The 21,849-nt window shown below is 41.4% G+C and overlaps 2 protein-coding genes across 4 annotated transcripts in view; one reads left to right on the top strand and one right to left on the bottom strand.

Moving 5' to 3' along the window:
* Positions 1-651: 651 nt before the first annotated feature.
* dexi (Dexi homolog (mouse)) lies at positions 652-3,773 on the bottom strand. Its single transcript, XM_034712267.1, has 2 exons — positions 3,269-3,773; positions 652-3,072 (listed from the first exon to the last, which is right to left on the bottom strand). The coding sequence occupies exon 1, from the start codon at positions 3,671-3,673 to the stop codon at positions 3,404-3,406; it is 270 nt and encodes an 89-aa protein (XP_034568158.1). The 5' UTR covers positions 3,674-3,773; the 3' UTR covers positions 652-3,072; positions 3,269-3,403.
* A 2,019-nt stretch (positions 3,774-5,792) lies between these two features.
* The window catches only part of clec16a (C-type lectin domain containing 16A), a 48,383-nt gene continuing 32,326 nt past the window's right edge, over positions 5,793-21,849 (top strand). The window contains exons 1-10 of one of the 3 annotated variants that reach the window (XM_034711170.1): positions 5,793-6,015; positions 8,334-8,462; positions 9,479-9,612; positions 10,213-10,361; positions 11,983-12,088; positions 14,831-14,836; positions 16,766-16,889; positions 17,120-17,294; positions 19,300-19,350; positions 19,649-19,765. In XM_034711170.1, coding sequence (XP_034567061.1) covers positions 5,942-6,015; positions 8,334-8,462; positions 9,479-9,612; positions 10,213-10,361; positions 11,983-12,088; positions 14,831-14,836; positions 16,766-16,889; positions 17,120-17,294; positions 19,300-19,350; positions 19,649-19,765 — 1,065 coding nt within the window. In that variant the 5' untranslated portion in view covers positions 5,793-5,941. The remainder of the gene's footprint in view (positions 6,016-8,333; positions 8,463-9,478; positions 9,613-10,212; positions 10,362-11,982; positions 12,089-14,830; positions 14,837-16,765; positions 16,890-17,119; positions 17,295-19,299; positions 19,351-19,648; positions 19,766-21,849) is intronic. The other 2 variants (XM_034711168.1, XM_034711169.1) reach the window with 2 other exon arrangements.

Genomic DNA, 21,849 nt, shown 5'->3' with positions numbered 1-21,849 from the left:
GTTAAAGTGAGAGACAGGCAGAGAGAGGAGAGAGAGGGAAAGACAGGATCCCAGTGTGTCAGTCTAAGCCTATAGCAGCATAACTAAGACCTGGTCCAAGCCTGATCCAGCTCTAACTATAAGCTTTATCAAAAAGGAAAGTTTGAAGCCTACTCTTAAAAGTAGAGAGGGTGTCTGCCTCCCGGACCCTGACTGGTAGATGATTCCAAAGCATAACTGGAGGCTCTACCTCCCATACTACTTTTAGAGACTTTAGGTGCGAGGAGCAGGCCTGCATGTTGGGAGCCTAGCATTCTATAACCTCATTCACCTGAACAGAGAAAAATAAGGCCTGAATTGCCCAAAAGTAGAAACAAAAATCTGCAAACCTTTAAGAAAAATTCAAGACATTATTTCTCTTTCAAGAAAGCAGACGGGTAAGTTTGTTTTTTATTCCATTGGCAGATATTTTTTAAGTCTGCTTCATTTATTCTGCAGGTCCTATAAATCTGACCTTCACAAGATCAGCATCTGCAGCAACATCAGCATCAGTGTTTCATTTAGCTACTATCTGATGCACTGGCGCCCTCTAGTGGACAAAGTGTAGAACGACAGCAAAGAAAGTGCAAATCTAAAAGTCACAAACCACAAAGAGTAAGACAGACAGAAGAGTTGCGTTGGCTAAAAGTTTATTAAGTACATGTTTGAAAATAAAACTCTGTTGGATCCAAAGCTTATTGCAGCAGGTCTGCAGTGAAGCAGGGGTGGAGGGATGACACAAGCAGTCAGTCGATAACCGTCACAGTCTCCTCCAGTCTCATTAGGTACTTCTGAGCGTGGCGTCGCGCCTGGAGAACGGCACAAATACAAAAACCAGCATCCCTTCTCATCACAGCTGATTCATAATACAATCACGGCCTCCGGTCATACATCAGATAGCACCCTGAACCCCGTCCTGACTCTGATTCACCTCCACACCAAAATGTTTGACGTACTTTTTGTATACAAGGATCCTGAGCGTCAGTGTCGTGATCTAAATGCTGTTTTAGATTTTTCAATGCCAAAAATAGATTTCTTGAAGAACACTGATTCACACAAATGCAAAAACTATCAAAACATTGCAAGTGTCCTCAGATATTATTGCTTCCTGGAAAAAGAAATCATAAAATTTGGTTTCAGCCATCATTACACGTCGAACTCTTTGAAACAGTCGTGGTCTCGTAGTTCTAACTCTCCTCACATCCCTGCTCTCCAGTTAGCCTCTCCTCTTGAACCCTGACCCTGACCTCCAGCGTGCAGAAGGCGTTACTTTGTTCCATACGACATCTGAAGTGAGTGCAGCACCGCAGATCCCTCTCTGTGGAAGGATGTCACGCAGGATGTGATTTTAAATACTGTCAGGCAAAGAAACCCTGGACTGATGCTTGTTTGGAGTTTCAAACGTGCAAGTGCAAAATGTTTCAGGATGGTTTTAGTCTCTACAGCTTCTAGGATGCGATGAATACGATGCACAGTGTGTGTGTTCAGATACTAAAAGTCTGCTATAAGAAAATATCCCTCCTCTGTGCTGCTTCTGAAAATGAACATCTCTGAAACCAGCTGGGCTCTGAATGCTCCCCAAACCTGGAACAGTACTTTCAATGCTAAGAGAACCTTCACTTTAATCAGGCTCATCTAAACCAGACCTGACACATGGATGGAAGACGTGTTCAGTGGCTCTCACACTCTCATTCATTTAAATCCACATCGTTAAAGTCCGCTCGTTATTGCTGTCAAGAATAAAAATATAAGAGTGTTTAAAAGTGGACTGATTGTTTTTAAACACACACACAAAGGATGAGTCTCTGCTTTAACTCCAACAATGAAATTAAAATAAAATGCAACAAATAAAAGTAAAAAAGTTAAATATTTTCAGCATTTCTTCATCTTCTGTGAGTCTTCAGTCTTTGTAACTACACAGACTGTTAAGTTTGACACACGTGCTGCTCAACAAACTGTTACTGTTGATTTGGCGCCCCCTGTGGACAGAGCTGTGCCTTGATCATCAACAGAGGCTTCATAATACAGCAGCGTCTGTTGAATAATGAAGCTACAGATGGTTCAAAAATAATTTAGGGTTATTCCTTCAGACTGTGCAGGAGTGATTTCTTTACAATGCATCCTTTAAGACAATTTAAAGGGTAAGAGTTGAACTTAAATTTGCATGACTGGGGGCACAGCTGAGTCGACAGGCAGGTCAACCTATAGAATAACTTTAAAGGAGCATTCTGTCTTTGTGTGGTTCACTTTTGCAGATCATAAAGAGTCGTTATTATTATTTCAGTCTGTTTCTAACCAGCTAAAGTGTCCGGCAGAAACTTTCTGCAGAGAAAAAGTAAATGTGCATGAAACTACAAAACTTCTACTTTCATATTTCTACTCCTCTAAATACTTCAATACTGTTTGATAAGAGTGCAGCGTGTAGCATGGTGATCCTGATTTAAAGGAGAGCTTGTAAGTCCTACAGTTTTCGGCCTGTCCAGCGTTAGTGTCAAGTCTCGTAACAGTACTCCTGAGAGTGTGTACATCCCTGAAGCAGACATAAACATCAGCCAGCCTCAAAGGACACATTTTAAATTCAGTCCACTCAGGTGACTTCGTCTGCAAAGACAGCTTCAGAAGGAGCAGCTGTTTGAAATGTGGCATTATTTTCCTTCTCTTTAACAGTTCGTCTGAGATGTCACACTGCGTAGGACTCAAGTGTGAGAGTTTGGGTCACTTCATTCAGCAGCCAGCTCTGCACAGCCTCAGTTCAGTCCCATCAGATGCACCGAGCCTGACCCGGCCTGAGTCATGCTCCTCATCTATCGCAGCGTTCACTTGACATCCGCAGGAACCAGCTGTCTCTTTCTGTTTGCATCACACCGTTGCTTCCTTTTTCATCTGTCATTGTGTCTAAAGCGAGGGTGCACTGGATGCCGTTATTGATTGCTTTTTAGAGAGGCGGCAGACTGACAGCTTATCCAGTGCAGAGTGCTCTTCCCGGGGGGCCGTCGCTGAACATTTGGCTGCTGAATCTCCTCCGTGGGTTACCTCGTTTTCAGCCGGGACAACCTAGAGATGAGCGAGACAGAATGCAATCAACAAAACATTTTTATAACTTCATCTGTTGTTACAAAAAAAGTTGGATTTAAGAGCAGAAATTGCTTTGAATCAAGTATTAATTGGTTGAAACTGTTGCACTGTGCTGCAGGATAAGAAGGTAACCACTGAGTGTTATCAAACACAATCTAGTGTGTGTCATGCTTACTTTTTTGCTGATTTGTCCGCTCTATAAAAAGGCAGCATCCACTTCTGGGCACTTTCCATCACTGCCCAAGGAAGGCTCATTCTCCCCCAGGCCACCACCTCTTCATCCCCCTCTTCCTCCTCTAGGACCGTCCTGTCACTCGAGATACCCCTCAAACACATCCAGCTCCGTGTCAGTGTCATAAGGGACAGAGGCTGGGTCGGACAACACCCCGAGGTCCACCAGCGCCTGGTCCATGTCCTCAGGCAGGAACACTATCCCCACATTCAGGACGATGTACTCCATGAGGAAGGCATAGTAGAGGATCAGGACGTTCACAAAGAACAGGCCCAAATAAAACATATATGGTAGTTCGTCCAACAGCGATTCCACCGAATCCAGCTGGGCATAGATTGGGAGTGTCATAGAAAAGAAAGAGAGCCACGGTTTGGGTTGTTAAAGCTGCTGTGAGGAACTTTTGTTTTGTATCGATTCTGGCGCCCCCTTGTGGACAAAGTGATACCTCTTATCTCTTGTCCTATACATGAAAAAATAGTGTTGTCAACAAAAATCTCATCCTGTTGTCTTTTAACAGTCAATGTGATTATTTTCCATGAAAACAGTCAAATAAAGTCTGTTTCTGAAGATGTCCATCAGCTGGTCTGACACCTACCCCCTCAGGGCAGTTTCAGGCATTAAAAATGACAACAGAGAAGGCGTCAGTGTTGTTGCTGATGGTCTTGTTTGCTAATGAAGTTCATAAAGAGGCATCAGTATCATTTTCAGTCTGTTTCTCAGCCACTTCAAAACTCCTCACAGGGCCTTTAAAAGGCTGCTGGGGCTCCCATGCTGTCTCGACCCGTCCTGCAAACAAAGACTGAGAGGGTCTCTACCTTATCTGGAGGGTCCAGTAGAGAACGACACAGGTGGGCTGGAAGGAGTAGCATTCATATCTAATAATAACCTGCGGGCAGGATCAGAATCCAGCCTTAGCTAGCTCGACGCGGTCCTGACATTGGTTCTTTGAGGTTGCAGAATCCTCTCCATGCCAGCTGGCCGAGGCTAAAAACAGTAGCATGCTATGCTAGCAGAAACAAAGGGTCACTTCGAAGATAAAAACAGTCAGAAGTTTCTTTAAAAGAAGGTCCTGCAGTGGTTACAGGAGGGTTAAAGTACACGTGTCGACAGATGTCTCAATCTAAACGTCCCTGCTGAAATCTTAATCGACTGCATCAAAACAGTCCCGACGTCACAAAGCGACACATGAAGCCTCGGCGTTTGATTGGCTCACAGCTCAACAGGCTGTGATGTGATTGGTCAACAGGATGTCGATCATCATAACGGACCTAACGGACCCGCTGCTCGTGCGTGTCTCATGGTTTAAACGTCACTGCGTTCATTGAAGGGGAGAGTTTTTGTAGTTTTTAAAAGACATATTTGTAGGCTTTACTATGAGGCTTGATCAACTGTTTACAGCAAAAGAACTGCATCTCCCAACCTTTTAACAAACACTGTTATGTTTACTATTTACTTCACTTCTATCATAATAATAATAATAATAATAATAATAATAATAATAATAATAATAATAATGATATAGCACAAAAATAATAACAATAATATAATAACATAAATAGTAATACAATAATAATAACCATGATGATAATAACAATAATAATAATACTAATAATAATAATAATAATGATAATAATAATAACAACTATAACTATGTAAATATATAATAACATAAATAGTTAGAAAATTATGATAACCACGATAATAACAATGATACCTATAATGATAATAATAATAAAAAAATATATAATATAAAATAAATAGTTATACCATCATAATAACCAAGATGATAATAACAATAATAACAATAATTATATTAATATCTAATAACATAGTTAGAAAATTCTGCTAACCATGATAATATAAATAATAATAATAATAATAATAATAATAATAATAATAATAATAACTACGATACTTATGATTATAATAATAATAATTAATATAATATATATATATATATTTTATTATTATTATTATTCATTTATCTGTCAATGTACTGTAACTTTGTCGTAGCATAAATCAGGATCTAACTTATCTCTTTTCCAGTTAAACACATGAAATAAATTATTTTAAACAATCTTTAAAATTATTGAAAAATTGACTTTATTCAATCATAAACTTGTCAAAATAACACGAAATTGATTGTAGGCTTGTTATTACTATGTAGTCAATTTTATATTAAAATAACAATAATAAACTCTTTAATGTAGAGGCTTAAGTGAAGCATGTATATTAGATTATAATGTGCAGGGAATAATGGAGGATATATTACATTATGTATCGACCATCAACCAACCTGCTCTGTGATTATTGGCAATGAAAACGGCTGCTTGATAAATAAATACATATTTTTGTATTTAAGTTTATATGTTTTGTTTAATATGAGGTAACATTATGATTTTATTATTCTCTGTATTTTTATGCTGCTGTTCAGCACACTGTGTTTTTGTTCACTGTGATTTTGTTCAATAAAGTTCCATACAAAAAATTCTCCTCACCTTCTGTTTGCTAAGTAGCTCTCTGCTCGGGAAAGTGGGTGTAATGGATGGATAGGGACCCTAACCTGAGCTGAATAACCCGCCTGGTGGATCACAGACCCCCCTCAAAACCTGAACCATGTTCGGCCGGTCGCGGAGCTGGGTTGGAGGCCAGGGGAAAACGAAAAACATCCACTCCTTGGATCATCTGAAGTGAGTAGCTAGCAGTTCATATGCTAACGTTTGCCTGTATGCTAACCGGTGGAGAACGACTGCCAGCCTGATCATTAGCTTAATTATAAGAAGCTAACATGACATGAGTTGACAAACTGTGCACTGAAATGCTCTTTAAAGTCAATAAACAGAGACATAATGTGACTTTATATGTGCTGCTTCATATGGATGATACAACATGTGAGCTAGCTTGTAAGTGCTAGCTTTAAGGGGAAAATACTGAAGCAGATTTAACGTCTAGCTGCTTTAATGACTCGTGACTATTTAATCAGTAACTCTCTTTATACACTGACTTCACACACTTTGGGACTTAAAGAGTCTGCACAGATGCTCTCAGTTATTTTAGCTAATTAGCTTTTAGTGAACGAAAGTAAAAGAACCAATCAGGGTGGCAAAATTCAGAGTTGTCCTCCAACAACAGGTGCATCTAAATAACAAGAGAGAGGTCAGTGTAAACACGCCAACAGAGTCATTAGAGGAAAATATGTGATCACGTGAAATTAGGATTAACACCTGTGTGAGTGTAAAGAGCACGAGCTTCAATACGTTTGTAATGGCTGACATTTCTAACATCAGATATTAGATTAATGGATTAGTTGTGAGTCATGTGATTATTATGTCATCTTAAAAATGTGTTTTTCTATTGTTTTTAACAGCCCCTGGTTGGAAAGTGGCACAGCTGTCAAACAGTGATTGCAGGGGGTGTGGAAAGTTGTTCCCTTTTTCTATTAAATCACAAAAATCTTCCAAATAACATAAGAATGCATAAGTGCCAATTAAAAGCCGGTTTAATTGGGTGCAGCTCTGTGAGAGTCAGACTTCTGCAGCACCATAGAGTTCTCGGTCATGAGGCCACAACAACTTTGCACATTCATAATTATTACACATTCATTACACTGTTAGATTAAAGCTGCTGTTGGTAGGGATGGTGTAAAAAAAACGTTACTTATTTTCTGCTGGGTTTGGAGAAAAGGTCCATCGGTACTCAGTATTTAAGACTATTGCGAAATCTCTGCGTTTTCCAATGCCTTTGTATCAAGCAATGTTATTATTCCCCTCGTTCCAGTTATCACGGACCAATCACAGCTAATCTCCAATACGCTGTCCTGATTGGTTAAGGGGTGGCCCCTACTACGTCCTCTGATTGGTTATGAGTCCGGCACGATCGTGACACTCTTTAACTTTTATTCCACTACCTTAGTTAAGTTTATTTTCCCTATTCTTTGTTATTCTTTTTCTTTCTCACTACTTTACTTTACTCTATCTTCATTTATGTACCTCTTTATTTCTTTACTTCTCTACTCGTCTCTACTTTTCTCTCCTTTTTTTTTTTTGGTGCCTTGGTCCACAGTATCCTGTAACCTCTTGAGTCCTTTGCCTCCCTCCTCCTCCCGCCACACAGATAACCATGGACAGAAAAGGGTTACAACACCCTGAGCTGTCCCACCAGGCTCAAGAAATCACCTAACCTAACAACGATCTGTGTTAGGGGCTAAGAGGAAATCTGGTTGGGAGGGATAGTGTTGACATTGGAAGTCCCTCTCTCTGAACAGATATTTACTCTGTGACTACCAACAGCAGCTTTAATCAGGGAATAGTTGGCAGTGACTACAGAATAGTGGATTTGCTTGTAATGCACATCCCTAGCTATCTTTTAGATTATTATTATGACTTTTTAAATCAATCAACCTTTATTTAAACTCAAGAGATCATTGAGGGGCAACCTCGTTTACAATGATATCAATCAGTTACAGTGACATTTAGAAAAAAAACATTAAGAGTTTCAAAGTCATCAAATAGGATATTTTTTTGATTAAAAACAATTAGAAGATCAAATAAAATACTACAAATAAAAGGAGGTGTATGGGATTGACTATAAAACCACTAAAATATGAAGGGACTGTTGATTAAAATGATACAATAGATATACACAGGTAAACCCAGCTAAAACAGTTGCAGAGCGGGGTTGAAAGGATGAAAATCAAGTTTCTAAATTGTCAAAAATGTAAAAGTGCATTGAGTTTAAGACGCTGCTGCAACTTGTTCCAGGAGTCAGGAGCAGAGAAACAAAAAGCAGTCTCTCCCAGTTCTGACCGAACTCCAGGAACATGCAAAAGCAGCACAAATAGATTAGGTCCTGATAAAACAGTTAAACTAAGCTTTAATGACCCAGATTCATCTAATTATTCACACCTGTGCAGTGGGATTTGTCTCTACATCCTTTGAGTCAATACTGTCCTCTGTTAGGTTGAAAGGAAGAGTTTGCTGCTTTCTCTAACATTATGTTCCTCCATCAGGTACATGTACCATGTCCTGACCAAAAACACCACAGTGACGGACCACAACCGGAACCTTCTGGTGGAAACCATCCGCTCCATAACAGAGATCCTGATCTGGGGGGACCAGAATGACAGCTCTGTGTTTGAGTAAGTACCCGTCAGTGTTGTGATAGTGACGGACGTGCAGATGTGACTTAAAGGGACAGCTTTGTGTGTCCTCCTCTTAGTCTCTTCTCATTAATGCCTTTAACTAGATTGATGTTTTTTCTGTTCATGCTTTGGGATCCTTAAACAGACAAATCAGGGATGAGGCCCGCCCAACTTCTTCCTAGATGGAAACATATCAACAGGGCTCAAATACAGCATTTTCAGTTTCGACTTTAAACCAGTCTGTGTTCATGTATCAGGCACATTTCTGTCATGCTTCTTGTTTACAAAGTTGTTAACCTTCTCTTTGTTTTGCAAAAACTTAAAGACACTTTATGGCAGCATTTCTGTGATCTCAGGATCTCACACTTCACCTCCTGTGTTCTGTCGTTCATCTGCAGAGGATTTACATGTCATCATTCTGCCAACCCATTTCATGACTTGTAGCTTTTTATGTGACACAGGAAATGACTTTGAAGAGCTCGGAAGCCACAGAGTGTGTTGAAAGAGTGCGTGCTGCCAACAGGAAACCATTGAAATCAACACAAGCTTCATCTATCGCACATAACTGCATTCTTTTTTAGGCTTTGGAAACGTGCAGTTTTTTGTTTTTGTCATTATTATGATAATATTCTTCACAACAAAAATAATATCTCTGGAAAAAGTGCAAAAAAAAAAGGTCCCTTTCTTGTCTTTTGATCTTAGACCTGGAAAGATGGAAAGTGTAAGGTTTTTAAAGTGGAAAGGAAAATGTTTGAGTCCAGAAATTCAGTAAATTGCAGCACATAGATGACGGTTGAGTGTAAATGATCCTGCATGCAAACAATATTTATACTGTTAGGGGGGCTATAATTGCAAATCAGGAGTGTTGTGGGTATATGGCTTGCATCTGCACCATCAGTCCCCCAGGACTCTGCAAACAACTCACAGTTCCCCCTTTTCGATATCTGTATTTTAAGATGAAGTCATCATGAACTAAATCCTGCATATGTTTGCTTTTACACGCATGTGTGCAGCTTCTTCCTGGAGAAGAACATGTTTGCCTTCTTCCTGAACATCCTGCGCCAGAAGTCTGGACGCTACGTGTGTGTTCAGCTCCTGCAGACCCTGAACATACTGTTTGAGAACATCAGCCATGAGACGTCTCTGTGTGAGTATTTGTATGAAGAAGGCCGTATGTGTGATGAAATGCATTCCAATGAACCATTCAGGGTTTATTTTAAACTCTGCTTCTTTATTATTATAATTATGACTATTCCCATCTGTTGCTGTAACAAACAGATCTTTACTGCATCTTATTTTTTATGATTTTTAGGTGTTAAATCACTTAAAATATTTGAGTGACATTAAAAGTGAGCAGTGGAATCTGCCAGTAGCACTCTGTTAGGAGCGTTGTCCCAGCCTGTCCCGTAGTACGGTTGGATGTTCATGTTTTGTTGGCTGAACAATGCTCGGCATGTTGCTCTGCCTGTCTCTGCTGTGAAGTCCACTGCATAGCGGCCTGCTGTTGTTACTAGGCAACCATAGACTCAGCAGATTATGTGATGCAATTTATACAGGAAGCAGATATCTTACATAAAGTCAGACTGTGTGTATTTTAGTGAGTGAAGGTGCTGAAAGGTCACAGCAGTCTTTTCTAGTCAACATTACGTGACTGTCGTTTTGACACCTGCTGCTCACCTGTTGATCGTAGAACAAACATGACAGAGATGCAGTGATGCTTTAACACGTCTAATCCTTCTCTCCTCAGATTATCTCCTGTCCAACAACCACGTCAACTCCATCATCGTGCACAAGTTTGACTTCTCCGACGAGGAGATCATGGCCTACTACATCTCCTTCCTCAAGACCCTGTCCCTCAAACTCAACAACCACACCGTGCACTTCTTCTACAACGAGGTGAGGTCATAGACGGAGAGATAGAGAGAGGATCTTTCACTCGTTCATAGTTCGTATCCGACAAAAAGGGAGGAAGATGTGAAATAAGTGAGCGATAAACAGGATGATTAACCAGCTATAGCAGCTTCAGAATCACCAGGAGATCTTTTTTTGTCTTGTGAAGGTCCGCCAATCTTTTGTGCATCAATCTCCTGCAGCGTCCTGTCACACATGTCTCCTACATGTCTGTCTCTTCAGTAGCTGATTCCTTCATATGAGTGAATTCATTACAGTTGAGTTACAGAGTGACCACGATGTTCTGAAAACGATGTCATGTCCGTGACTTTAAAACCTGCTTTTGTTCTTCAGCTCAATGTTGTCTCTGTGTGTGTTGTAACTGAGTCTGACCTCCTGAATAATCACTCATGATGATGATGATGATATGACTCTTGATTCTTGCAGCAGTATCTTGTCCTGTCATTGGCCTGTGTGTGCTGGGGAAAGTTATTGGTGTACTGTTGATGGAAGCTTTTGCCCTGAAGCCAAAACCAGACCTCGTGTGTAAATCTGGGGTGGAAAAAACATACAACATATTCATTTATTTTCCTTTACTACATTTAAACGTTGAAAATAGAAGAAAAACACTCAGTAGAGCAAAATGGTACTTACTGTTTTAGCTATTGTCCACTAGAGGGTGCTATTGGACTGCTAATCCCCCCTCTGTCTCCCTCAAGTAACTTTGGAAGACCAGAGGACCCACCTGGTTTGGGTTTGGTGTCAGGGTCAAGTTTCTTCAGTCGCTGTGACCTCTGGAGGATTGGCTGAAGGTCGCAGCGACTGAGGAATGTTTGGGAACAGGATCAGGCACTGGCACAGAGAGAGAGGACGGTTAAAGTCAGAGCAGTGAGTCTACCACGCAAGTTTTTACAAGTGCATCAAGCTGAACTGTGTCTTGTGTGGATTGTGTTATTGTGTTAGATTAGAGTGTATGTCTCAGGATGGTGAGGTGGATCAGGAGGTCAGCTGCACAAACATTTCATGATGCACAACACAGATCACTGAGCGTCCAAAGCAGGACTTCGTGAAATGTTTTTGCATTTCATAAAATGTTTATTACAGTCCTTAAATGTTTGTGCAGCTGATCTTCAAAGCCAACGCAGAACCAAAAAACATCCAAATCAAATAGTCAAGTGTGCATCTCCTGCAAGTCAGCTACAAAAACAAGCTTATCCATCCTTGTTTTTAATAAAGAATTCTTATTTTCAGGACTTTTAAAGGCAGTTATTTGATTCTTAGGAGTGTTAGTCGATGCAAAAGGTTTGATTGTTGACTTTTACTATCATGCAGTTACACCCACAGTCCCAAATATCAGGTGTGGTTTCTGCTCAGTCAGTGTTTTTTAAAAACAAAGACAGCTCAGACTTTTAATTTTTATTTAGTTTTTGTTTTATTAGCTTTTATTTTCAGTTGTCTTAGTTTCATTGTAGAAACGCTGTTACTGTCTCTTCGTCTTAAAAGAATGTTTCTGCCCCGAGTGGCTTTGTCTCTCTCTCCTCTCTCTGTGGTCGCGTGTGGCCTGAGCGCGGCCCTTGCAGTTCTGTGCCTTGCTCACTGGCGCCCCCTTTCTGTCTCCCACACACAGCACACTAATGACTTTGCCCTGTACACCGAGGCCATTAAGTTTTTCAACCATCCTGAAAGTATGGTCCGCATCGCAGTCCGCACCATCACACTCAACGTCTACAAAGGTGAGTTCAGATAACACGCATGCGCACATGCTAAGCACACACACACACACACACATGCGTGCGCAGACATGAGCTCACACACACTGATGGGATGCTGGGACTGCCGACCGCTTCTCTCTCTCTTCTCCTGCCCTCTTCTCGCTGCTGCTGCTGCTGCTTCTGGTGCATGAGCATGACTAACAGGTAACGCTGCAACAAACACAGGAGCTCTAACTGTGGCTGTAACTGACTCTTCTTTTCCTGCTGTGAGCCGGGTCGTGTTTCAGACTCTTACCTGTCACCAGTGGCACACATCCTCTTTGGTGATGTTGCAGACGGATGGTCTGACAACAACAGAGTCATATTAGTGCTAACCAAAGCTAACATTTTCCATTAACATGTGCATTAATACACCCTGCTGTCAGACGGCGTACGCTGTTACTCAAACAAGCCACCGTGAGAAACTGAGGACACACTAGAAGGTTTATTTCTTATTGTCAAACAACCTTACCATTTATCAGTAATGTGGACACTTGATTTTATTCAACAAGATAACTCTGATGCATCCCACTGACTCCATTTAGTAAGACATGTAGCCATCATTCAACAGCTGCAGTCCATTAATCAGTCTCACCAGGAAGTTGGGATGCTGCAATTACACCTACACCTTTCTCACGACTAAGATCGAGTGTGTTTAGTCGACTAAATCATCAGAAATGGCAACAGAATCACTGGTCTGTTAAATTAGTAATTTATATTTTTGTAATTGTAGACACAAAATGCTAGTCATATGCAAGCAGCAACCTCAGTCTCAAGAAATGAAGATGTGTAAGTGCTAAAACTGCAGTTCCTCAAGTGTTCACTTGAGGCTAGCTGCAGAAGCACCAGAAGTAAAACCCTCACCTATTCAAAAAAGATGATCCTGTCAACAAAAAGAAAGTTATGTCAATAATACAGTTACACATTTTGCATCATTAAGGGCATGGCTATGTTGACTGACAGGCGGGCACACTGAAGCTAAAAGCCTGCATCAGCTCCACCTCTTTGCCTCTCCTTAGGTCGACCAAAAGTTAGGGTGAGTCAGCATTTCCAATTTGTTGTGTCATGCACAGGAAAGGTGCCCAGCCTAAATGGACTTACAAGACACTCCAAAATACAAAAAACTAGGAGCAACAGCATGAGAAGAAAAAGAAAAAGAAGAGAGCGGTTACAATACTGCACATGTCCAGCATTGACCTAAAGCAATTACAGCATTTAACACAAACTGAGGTACTGAAACACTTAGTGTGTAAACAGATACTCAACTCAACTTTATTTATACATCACCTTTCATACATATAAAAATGCAGCCCAAAGTGCTTCACAAAATAACAGAGAGGCAACAAACAACAGCAATTGTAAAATGTAAAAAGGCATGATTTTAAGTAAAATAAAATAAAATCAACAGTAAATTTAATAAAATAAGTAAGAGTGGAAAGAAACGATCAAAATAAGAAAGCATTAACAAGATCAGATGAATACAAGCAATAAATAGATAAATAAATGTTGAAGCAATGATTAAAATAATAATGCAGTCCAGGGCTAAAAATAAATGACTCCAAATTAAAAGCTAGATTAAAAAGGTAAGTTTTAAGTACTGAAGTCCATCTTCATGAGACATGGAAAACAAATCAGGACAATGTTCTGACGTTTTGTTGATAAGAAGACACCTGAGCTCATGATATGATGGACAGTAGAACAGAAGATGCATTTCATTTTCAGCTTCCCCCAGATCACACAGGGAGCACTTTCTCTCCTCCTGAATAAATCTACAGCTCATAACAGCGACAGGTTTTCCTCTGAGTCCTCTGAGCTCAGCCGTGATGCTGTCGCTCTTCTGCTCTTCTGCTGCCTCAGCTGCTGCTTCTCTTTCCTGCCGTCTCTCAGAGCCGACCACTCCTGGGTGGTGCTTGAAGTGGGTCTCCTCACATCATGCTTCTCTCCCCTTAAATAAATAACATCAACATACAACACATACTGTACACTCTGATGTCCTGTCTGTCTATTTAAATGTGCGTCCAGTCCAGCATGAACACTTTGCATCATACAACTGTGCAGCCACCAACAGTGACACCAGTGCAGCAAGCAGAACCCTGGTGAATAGACATGAGCCACATATGAAGAGACCTGTAGGTGTTGGGGATGTGTCATAACAGGGCTGGCTATAGGCTGTGTTAAAGTAAGGAATCTACCGTCTTAGACCCGTCATTTTTTTTAACAACCAAAGATGTTGAGACTTGCAGAGTGTGTTGCAAAGAAACCCATAAAGTTAAAAGGGTAGCTTCCTGCTGATTCCTTGGTTCATGCACTGCAAGAAATGACAACCTGGAGAAGGATTAACCCCTCCTGCAAGTCTCTGTAACATACCATTTATACACTTTATCATATCCTGCTATGACACAAGCCTTTCTGCTGCCACTCTCCTCATGTCACGCCGTAAAAAGCAACATATCCTGCAAAGTGTCCGTTCTTTAAGCAACTCATTCCCCAGATGTGCCGTTGTTTGCAGTATGTTTGTAAAGAAACCAGCGGGGTCCTTCCAAGCCTCCACCCCTCCACAGCCGCCCCCTTTACTCACATTAACCCTGTGTCTGTTTCCCCCCCCTCTCCTCCTTCCTCCTCCTCCTCCTCCTCTTCTTCAACAACCACTCCTTCCTCTCTTTGTCTCTCTCCCTCCTCCTCCTCCTCCTCCTCCCTCTGCGCGCCCCATCTGCCTAACTCCAGTTTCATGTAAGTTGGTTCCATTCATTCAGTCTTAATCTTAGCGCTGGGTATCCACCACACAAACTGGTGTCATGTTTTTAACTTTAAACTCTGTGCACACACTGTCGATGCACATGTGGGGCTGGTCTGATTCCAAAGCCTCAGATTCGTGATCATTGGTGTTTGAATCATTACACTGGAGCTGTCGTTGATACCCAGCTCTATCTGTTCTTATGGTGTACTTGTTTAAATGTTCGGGTGTGATTATCTTTGCAGTTCTTGTTCTTGTGATCCATTCTGTTCCCCCTCCCTCATACATGCAGAGAAACCTGCATGCTTTTATTGAACCTTTCTTTCTCGGGTTAATTTGACCACAGACTTCATTTAAACCGATCCCCCACGTACTGGATCTTATTTTGGTGATGGGTCACTGGACTTTCTTTCTCAGTATCTCCTTCAGTTCTGAATTCTGAACGGCCGATACGACGCTCTGACTCTGTGCGGTGGCAGCTTGTGATTTGTCTGTCTTGTGTTTAACACTCTTGATTTTGCTGCTTAATCCCTTCTTACCTCAGTTCTTGGATCCTCACAGTGAAACTACTCTCTGCTTTTATTTGGATAATGACATTTAGAGTCAGTGAGGCTTTTATTTATGGAGCAGATAATGTCTGTGTTTAACTCTAACACTCTTATCTGTCTTCTCTGGCCTGTAGTCATGAATTTAAGGACACATATATCATCCCCTTTGAAGGCCAGGTCTCACTTAAAACTCTTTATACTTTTAGAAAGAACAGGAAGTCCTTAATGCTTCCACGGCATCTGATTCATATCAGCCTGAACATTTATCGAGTTAAAGTTTAGACGAGGTGAACGGGACTTCTTCAGGAATATTGATGTTGACATTTCTGTCCTCATCCAGCTCTCCTTCTTCTCAGAGCTTTGACTTTGACTCACCTTTAAACATAAATGTCTCGGCTCTGAACCTTGTTGCTGTTATCTCTGCCTCTTCTGGTTTCAGTGACTTTGTAGAGATCAGCTGCTTAGAGATGCTCTCACCAGCTCTGGATTGCAGAGATGGTTCAGTGGCTTCTCAGGCTGCTCTCACAGATGTACCCGCTAAAGGCTGATTTATACTTCGGCTATTTCCTCACTCTCAAGACCAGCCTGAGAGACCACACACACGTCTTTACCACAGTGTGAACAGGCAGAGGGGAACATGACAGACTGTCTGTGGAGTGATCAGGTCATGCATGGTGTTACCTTCCTGGTGCTTTGGTCCGATCTGTTCCCCTTCCTGTAGATTGATTTGATAGGACGTACGGTCAGGTCGTCCCCAGCTCCACTTTTGTTGTTGAGAAGTAATCACCATTGTTATGGTGGCTTGACCAATCAGAATCAAGTATTTAACTCAGAGTGGGAGTAAAACTTTTCATGCTTTAGATCAGCATCCAGTTTTAATAACATGCTACTCCAATTCTTGTACACTTCTAGAACACTGACGGAAGAATGCTATGAAAGGTTAAAACTTTAAGAACAAACTTTGATGTTTTGAAGTTTCTCTGTGGAGTTCCTTTTTAACCTTTGAGCTCACATGAATGTCCAAAATTAGCTGAGATCTCGTGTATAACCTCTCCTGAGCATGAGTGGGTGTGAGACAGTTGTTATCCCCGGCTCCCGTCACAGGATTGGATTTAATAGACAGAAATCTTGCGCTGTTATTGTAAGTTTTAACTGAACTGTCCTTCCTCTTCTTCCCCTCCTAAGAATGACAGACCGACTAACTCCACTTCTTAATTTGGCTTAATGTGGTTAATTTTCTTAATTTGCCTCTTATTTTAAATGTGTTGTCGTATCTAACTGTCACATTTTGGTGCACACAGTGAATGTAACGAGCGTTCTTGATACTGGTGTTAACAACCCTAATCCAGCTCTTGACCCTGACCCTCCTCTCTCCAGTGGACAACCAGCACATGCTGCACTACATCCGAGATAAGACCGCAGTCCCTTATTTCAGCAACTTGGTGTGGTTCATCGGCAGCCATGTCATTGAACTGGATAAGTGTGTGCAGACGGATGAAGAGTGAGTGCAGCGTCTTAATGTTTCTCATAGTAATCCTCTCTGTGACCATTAGGGGTCAGGCCTGTCTGTACTCTGACATTCTGGCTGTCTTTAGGTGATAGTTCATGTTCAGGGCACGATGCATGTTTGACATTTAAAGCAGCCTTTAGAATGAATATTTGAGGTTAGACTTAAGTGTGATGTCTTGTCTGTGTTCACATCTTAGTCATTCTCCCGTTGTTGTTCTTCAGACATAAGAACAGAGGGAAGTTAAGTGACCTGGTAGCCGAGCACCTGGACCACCTTCACTACCTGAATGACATCCTCATCATCAACTGTGAATTCCTCAATGACGTTCTGACCGACCACCTCCTCAACCGCCTCTTCCTGCCTCTCTATGTCTACTCTTTGGTCAGCCCAGAGATGGTATGTCGCCCACACCCATGTGCCTGAGTCTGCGTCTGCTTTCACATGTGGTGGTATGAGCCTCACAGGGGAGAGCGTGGGCTGATTCTCAGAGCTGCTTCAGTTCTAAAAGACGTTAGCACACGATTAAAGAGAATCTGGAGAAATCTCTGTATAAAGGGGGCAAAGCCAGAAACTTATACTGCAATAAAAACCGACATGACTCTGCAGTGGAAGTCACTGCATGGGCTCAAAATCACTTCCAAAAACCATACAGTATTTGGCATATACAAATGCCACCATGCAAAGAGGAAACCATACAAACATGATCTAGGATTACTGATATTTTCAAAGCACCATCCGATACGATGTCTTTGCACCAGGGGTGTAATGATTCTTTTTAACAACGATTCGATTCGTATCATGATTCGTGGTTGCCGATACGATTAAAGGACGATATTGGTTCATTTAGAACAGTGGTGTCCAAACTTTTTTCAAAGAGGGCCACATTTGATGTTGTCAGATTACCTCAGGGGCCAGTGGCTCCAACTGAGACTTAGGCATCATAAAAGCTATAAATGAAATGAAATCTATTTAATAACAATTATTTTACATTTTTTCTCATTTAAACAGTAACTAGGTAGTCCTCAGTCCTCCACAAGCCACTTAAACATTAGAAAACTTTATGTCCTTCTGGAGGAAAATGTTTTTCAGGTCGGGCAATGTGGGAGTATAATATTGTATTATTATTTTCCTATGGCAGGATCACGATCTGGATTTCATCACACTTCTTTTTCATGTTGTTTTTAAGACTGCTCTGACCAGCAAACATTTTAAGAACAAAATCATTCCTTTCCTGTGTTCTGAACATTTTTAATGCATCAAATTTGGCCTTTTCTGCACCATTTCATAATTTTGATCTTGTCTTGTGTCTTCTGAACTTTTAGTGTTCATCAAGAACATTTTCAAATCATGATAAAAACATTAATTTGAAAACCTGTCAGCTTTAAGAGTTCTTGTGTTTCTTCTTTATTGCTGTCTTGCAGAATTCCCAGAGCTTTGGCTTTAGACAGGGAGTCCATATGAAGCTTTTTGAGACCTTTCTGGATTGACTTAAGTTTTGTTTGTGCGCTTAAAAGAAACTGCAGATGATTCAGAATGAGATTAATTTCTGTCCTATAATTAATACGTTTTAAGATGCAAGCTTGGGGCCATAAATAAATGGACCTTGGGCCGCAATTGGCCCCCGGGCCGTACTTTGGACATGCCTGATTTAGAACGATACGATCTGAAGTGATTCAGTGACTTTTTAGCCAAAAATTCAACCAGTCTAACTGTGAAATAAATCCCTTGATACCGGACAGTCCTAGATTCCTGTTGTTTCTTGTAAGGGAATCAGGTATAAATTAATTATGGATATAAGCAAACAAGTAAACAACAACAGCAGCTGGAACGCTGCAAGAGGCGCCTGGACGGTCGGCGTTGTGTGAAATCCCATGGCGCCTTAGTAGGTGGTGGGATAGATCTGTGGTGTTGCCGTGGTAACTTTACTTGACCTTTACATATCCTACAATCAGCGAGCGACTTATTTAAAGCATCTCTGTCTTTGCAGAAGCTCAAAGTGTTTCCACACGCTGGACCGCAATGGTGGATTGATCATTTCTCGCTCGCCGGCTTCTCCTTTACCGTCCTCCATGCTATGTTTTGTTGCCTGCTGGCGTTATTAAAAGTGTAAAAAAAACACATCCATATAAAGTCTGCCGTGCTTAAATCCAATGAGTTATTTCCTAGTATGGATACAATCCATTTATTACCTTTTAAAACGATGTTAGATCCATATATGGCGACCGGAAGGCCAACTTGCCGAGCACAGATTGATGTAGTCGGATCATAGGAATATAAATCCATACATGGATGTAGTAGATGAATCTTTACACCCCTACTTTGCACTACTTTCAATTAAATATTAAATATATGATCAAACTGTTTGCAGATTCATCCTTTTTTCTTTCCTCTGTTTCTCCAGTCTGACGACCGAAGGATCAACCCTCAGGTGTCCCTCTACCTGCTGTCTCAAGTAAGCATCCAGCCGCCATCAAAGCACATGAATAGTGTAACTGAGTAGCTGCTGGACACTCTTATTATTCATCACATGGGCTCAGGGTGTAACATCAAATATAGTTCCTGCAACTTTTGTACACTTTCAGTCATTTTAGTTCAGTCCTGAAACTCAGAAAAGCTCCTGAATTTGATGTTTTTGCAAGATGACACTTATTCTTTACCTTTGCTTCAACCTGAGCCAGTGACATTTAGAGATGCACGTACCTCTGATCTACTCTCCTAACATTCCTCTACTAATTGGTTACGTTCTGCAGGTATTTCTGATCATCCACTATCAGCCGATGGTCCACGCCCTCGCTGATGTCATCCTCAACGGAGACCTGTCCGTCTTCACCCCGCCGACAGAAACCCACAGCACACACAAGAACACGGTAACACTCAAAGCTCTCACACACACTCTCACACACTCAAACACACACTGGGAGTACAGTACTCGAGTCCACCTACGCCGGCGACCACATGGACACTCACACACAGACATGTACAGTACAGGCTGTAGCTCCAGAAGTGTGTGTTGGTGGTTGTGACATTGCAGGGTCATGGTTTTCTCCATGATTCGCCCACATTAAGGCAGAAACATGTACCTGGTTTGTGCTCTCCTCTCTCTTCGAGCTCCATCCTGCTCTTGTGTTCTGGTTTTTGTCCTTTGATTTAAATCTCTTCCTTTAAGTTATTTCCTTCTTTCTCTTTCTCTTACCCCCCCTTTGTCTCCCCCTCATCTTCCCCATCTGATTCCCCGCACCTTTCACTTCTTCAGTCCCGTTTCCGTCTTCCGTTTCACTCTGTCCTCCCCCGTTTCTTCACTTTTAGACCATCTGTTGATGAAGCAGGTGGGTGTGCTTGAGGTAGAGAGCATTTCTGAGAACCCCTGTGGTTATTCTCTGCGCTGCGTGTGAGTGTGTGCGTGTGAGTGTGAGTGTGTGTGCACTAGACCTGTGGCTGTTGTGAGAAGCGTCCTACCTTTTCAGTGAATGTGAGTCGAGGTGTGATGTTTGAACAATAACAGTCTACCACAACAAGAAGCAACCAGACTTACCTGCAGGCTAACCGTCAAGCAGTGTTCTTTTGCATTTGCAGATATCTTTAAAGTCCTACATCGAGGACTTTTAAACTTTAATATCAAAGATTTTTATATATATATAAGAAGGAGTGTTCTGTGTGTTTGGTATGGGGAACATCTCAGGTCTTAAATCTATCAAACGAAGAGTTTAAGACATGCATGAGATTTCTCCTTTAACTCATTTTGTTAACCTTTTGTTTCTGCTGTTTGAGCAAGCTGGAGCTTTACAACATTAGAGCCACAACAGGAGCTGACAGGACCCTTCATTTGAAAGATTTTTCTCTATAAATAAGGTTTTTCTTTGCAGTATTTACTAATGATACCTCTCTGTATTCATTGAGCTCTTTTAAAACCCAGTGAAATCAGTGAAAGCTCTCTGATAGAAGTCAAGACGAACTCCAGTAACCTGAGGGGGGAACTACTAGCAGGTTTTGAGGTTATTGAGGTAACTTCAGGGTTAAAGATGTACACCAAACCAGCTCCGGAGCACGAGATCAATCTATAGAAAACCCCGCCTCCTGACCAATCAATTGTCTTGATCTTGGATGGTGAAGGGAGGACGAAGAGAGACCAGCAGGACACTTTGTCTACCTTTCTGAAAAACACTAATGAAAGTTATTGATTGTTCTTTCCCGACATTACCTCCTCAGAGGAGGAAACGGGCCGACATCAGAGCCTCATTCTTATTGGATGATCACCACACGGCTCCGTTTGATGCTCAGGGCTGCGGCTGAAATATTTCCTCTGAAACTTTCGGACGCACACAAGAACAAATGAGAGCACAGGATGATTCCCAGGGAACGAACTGGAGTTATTTCAGTCAGATGTAATGATGAGGAAGTGATAGAAATGTTATCAGTAATACTTCTAGGCCAGTTTCCTCATCGTGTCTGCCTCAGGTTCCTTAGGTGCACTTCATCCCTTCTCTGTTTCCTGTCTCCCTTCAGCTGTGCTCAGTTTGGATTCTGCAGTGTGTCTTACATTAAGGAGAACTAGTTTTGTTGTGTGATGCTCTATTCTTGAGTTGCTAACTCTTGGATTCTTTGCAGCACACACTTAAAAACAGCCGTAATGATGAGCGTGATTGAAGGCAAACATGACGCCTGCATTTTTCCTGTAAATAAAAAAAAAAGGTGCCATGACAGTCGAGACGACCTGATAGATAACCGTCTTTACTGGATTTTTTAATGCAAATCGCGTGTGCCACATCAGATGGAACAGCTGCTGTGTTTGGGTTTGATTTATTGTAGATGAAACACAGACTGACGGGGCATGGGATCAGTTTCTGCGCAGGTGGTCACATACTACTTCCTGTTTGTCTGTGATGTGGCAGGAAAAGAGGTCACATGATGGAACATTGACAGAGCTCACCTAACCCCAAACCTGTTTCCTGGA

The sequence above is a fragment of the Notolabrus celidotus genome, chromosome 20 (assembly GCF_009762535.1).
Source record: "Notolabrus celidotus isolate fNotCel1 chromosome 20, fNotCel1.pri, whole genome shotgun sequence".
NCBI lineage: Eukaryota > Metazoa > Chordata > Actinopteri > Labriformes > Labridae > Notolabrus > Notolabrus celidotus.
Note: the sequence above shows the minus strand (reverse complement) of the source record. Positions and strands in the feature narration are given on the sequence as shown.

Bases quoted from the DNA above. Each gene is read 5' to 3' on its own strand.
- dexi (XM_034712267.1), bottom strand. From the start codon at position 3,673: ATGACACTCCCAATCTATGCCCAGCTGGATTCGGTGGAATCGCTGTTG.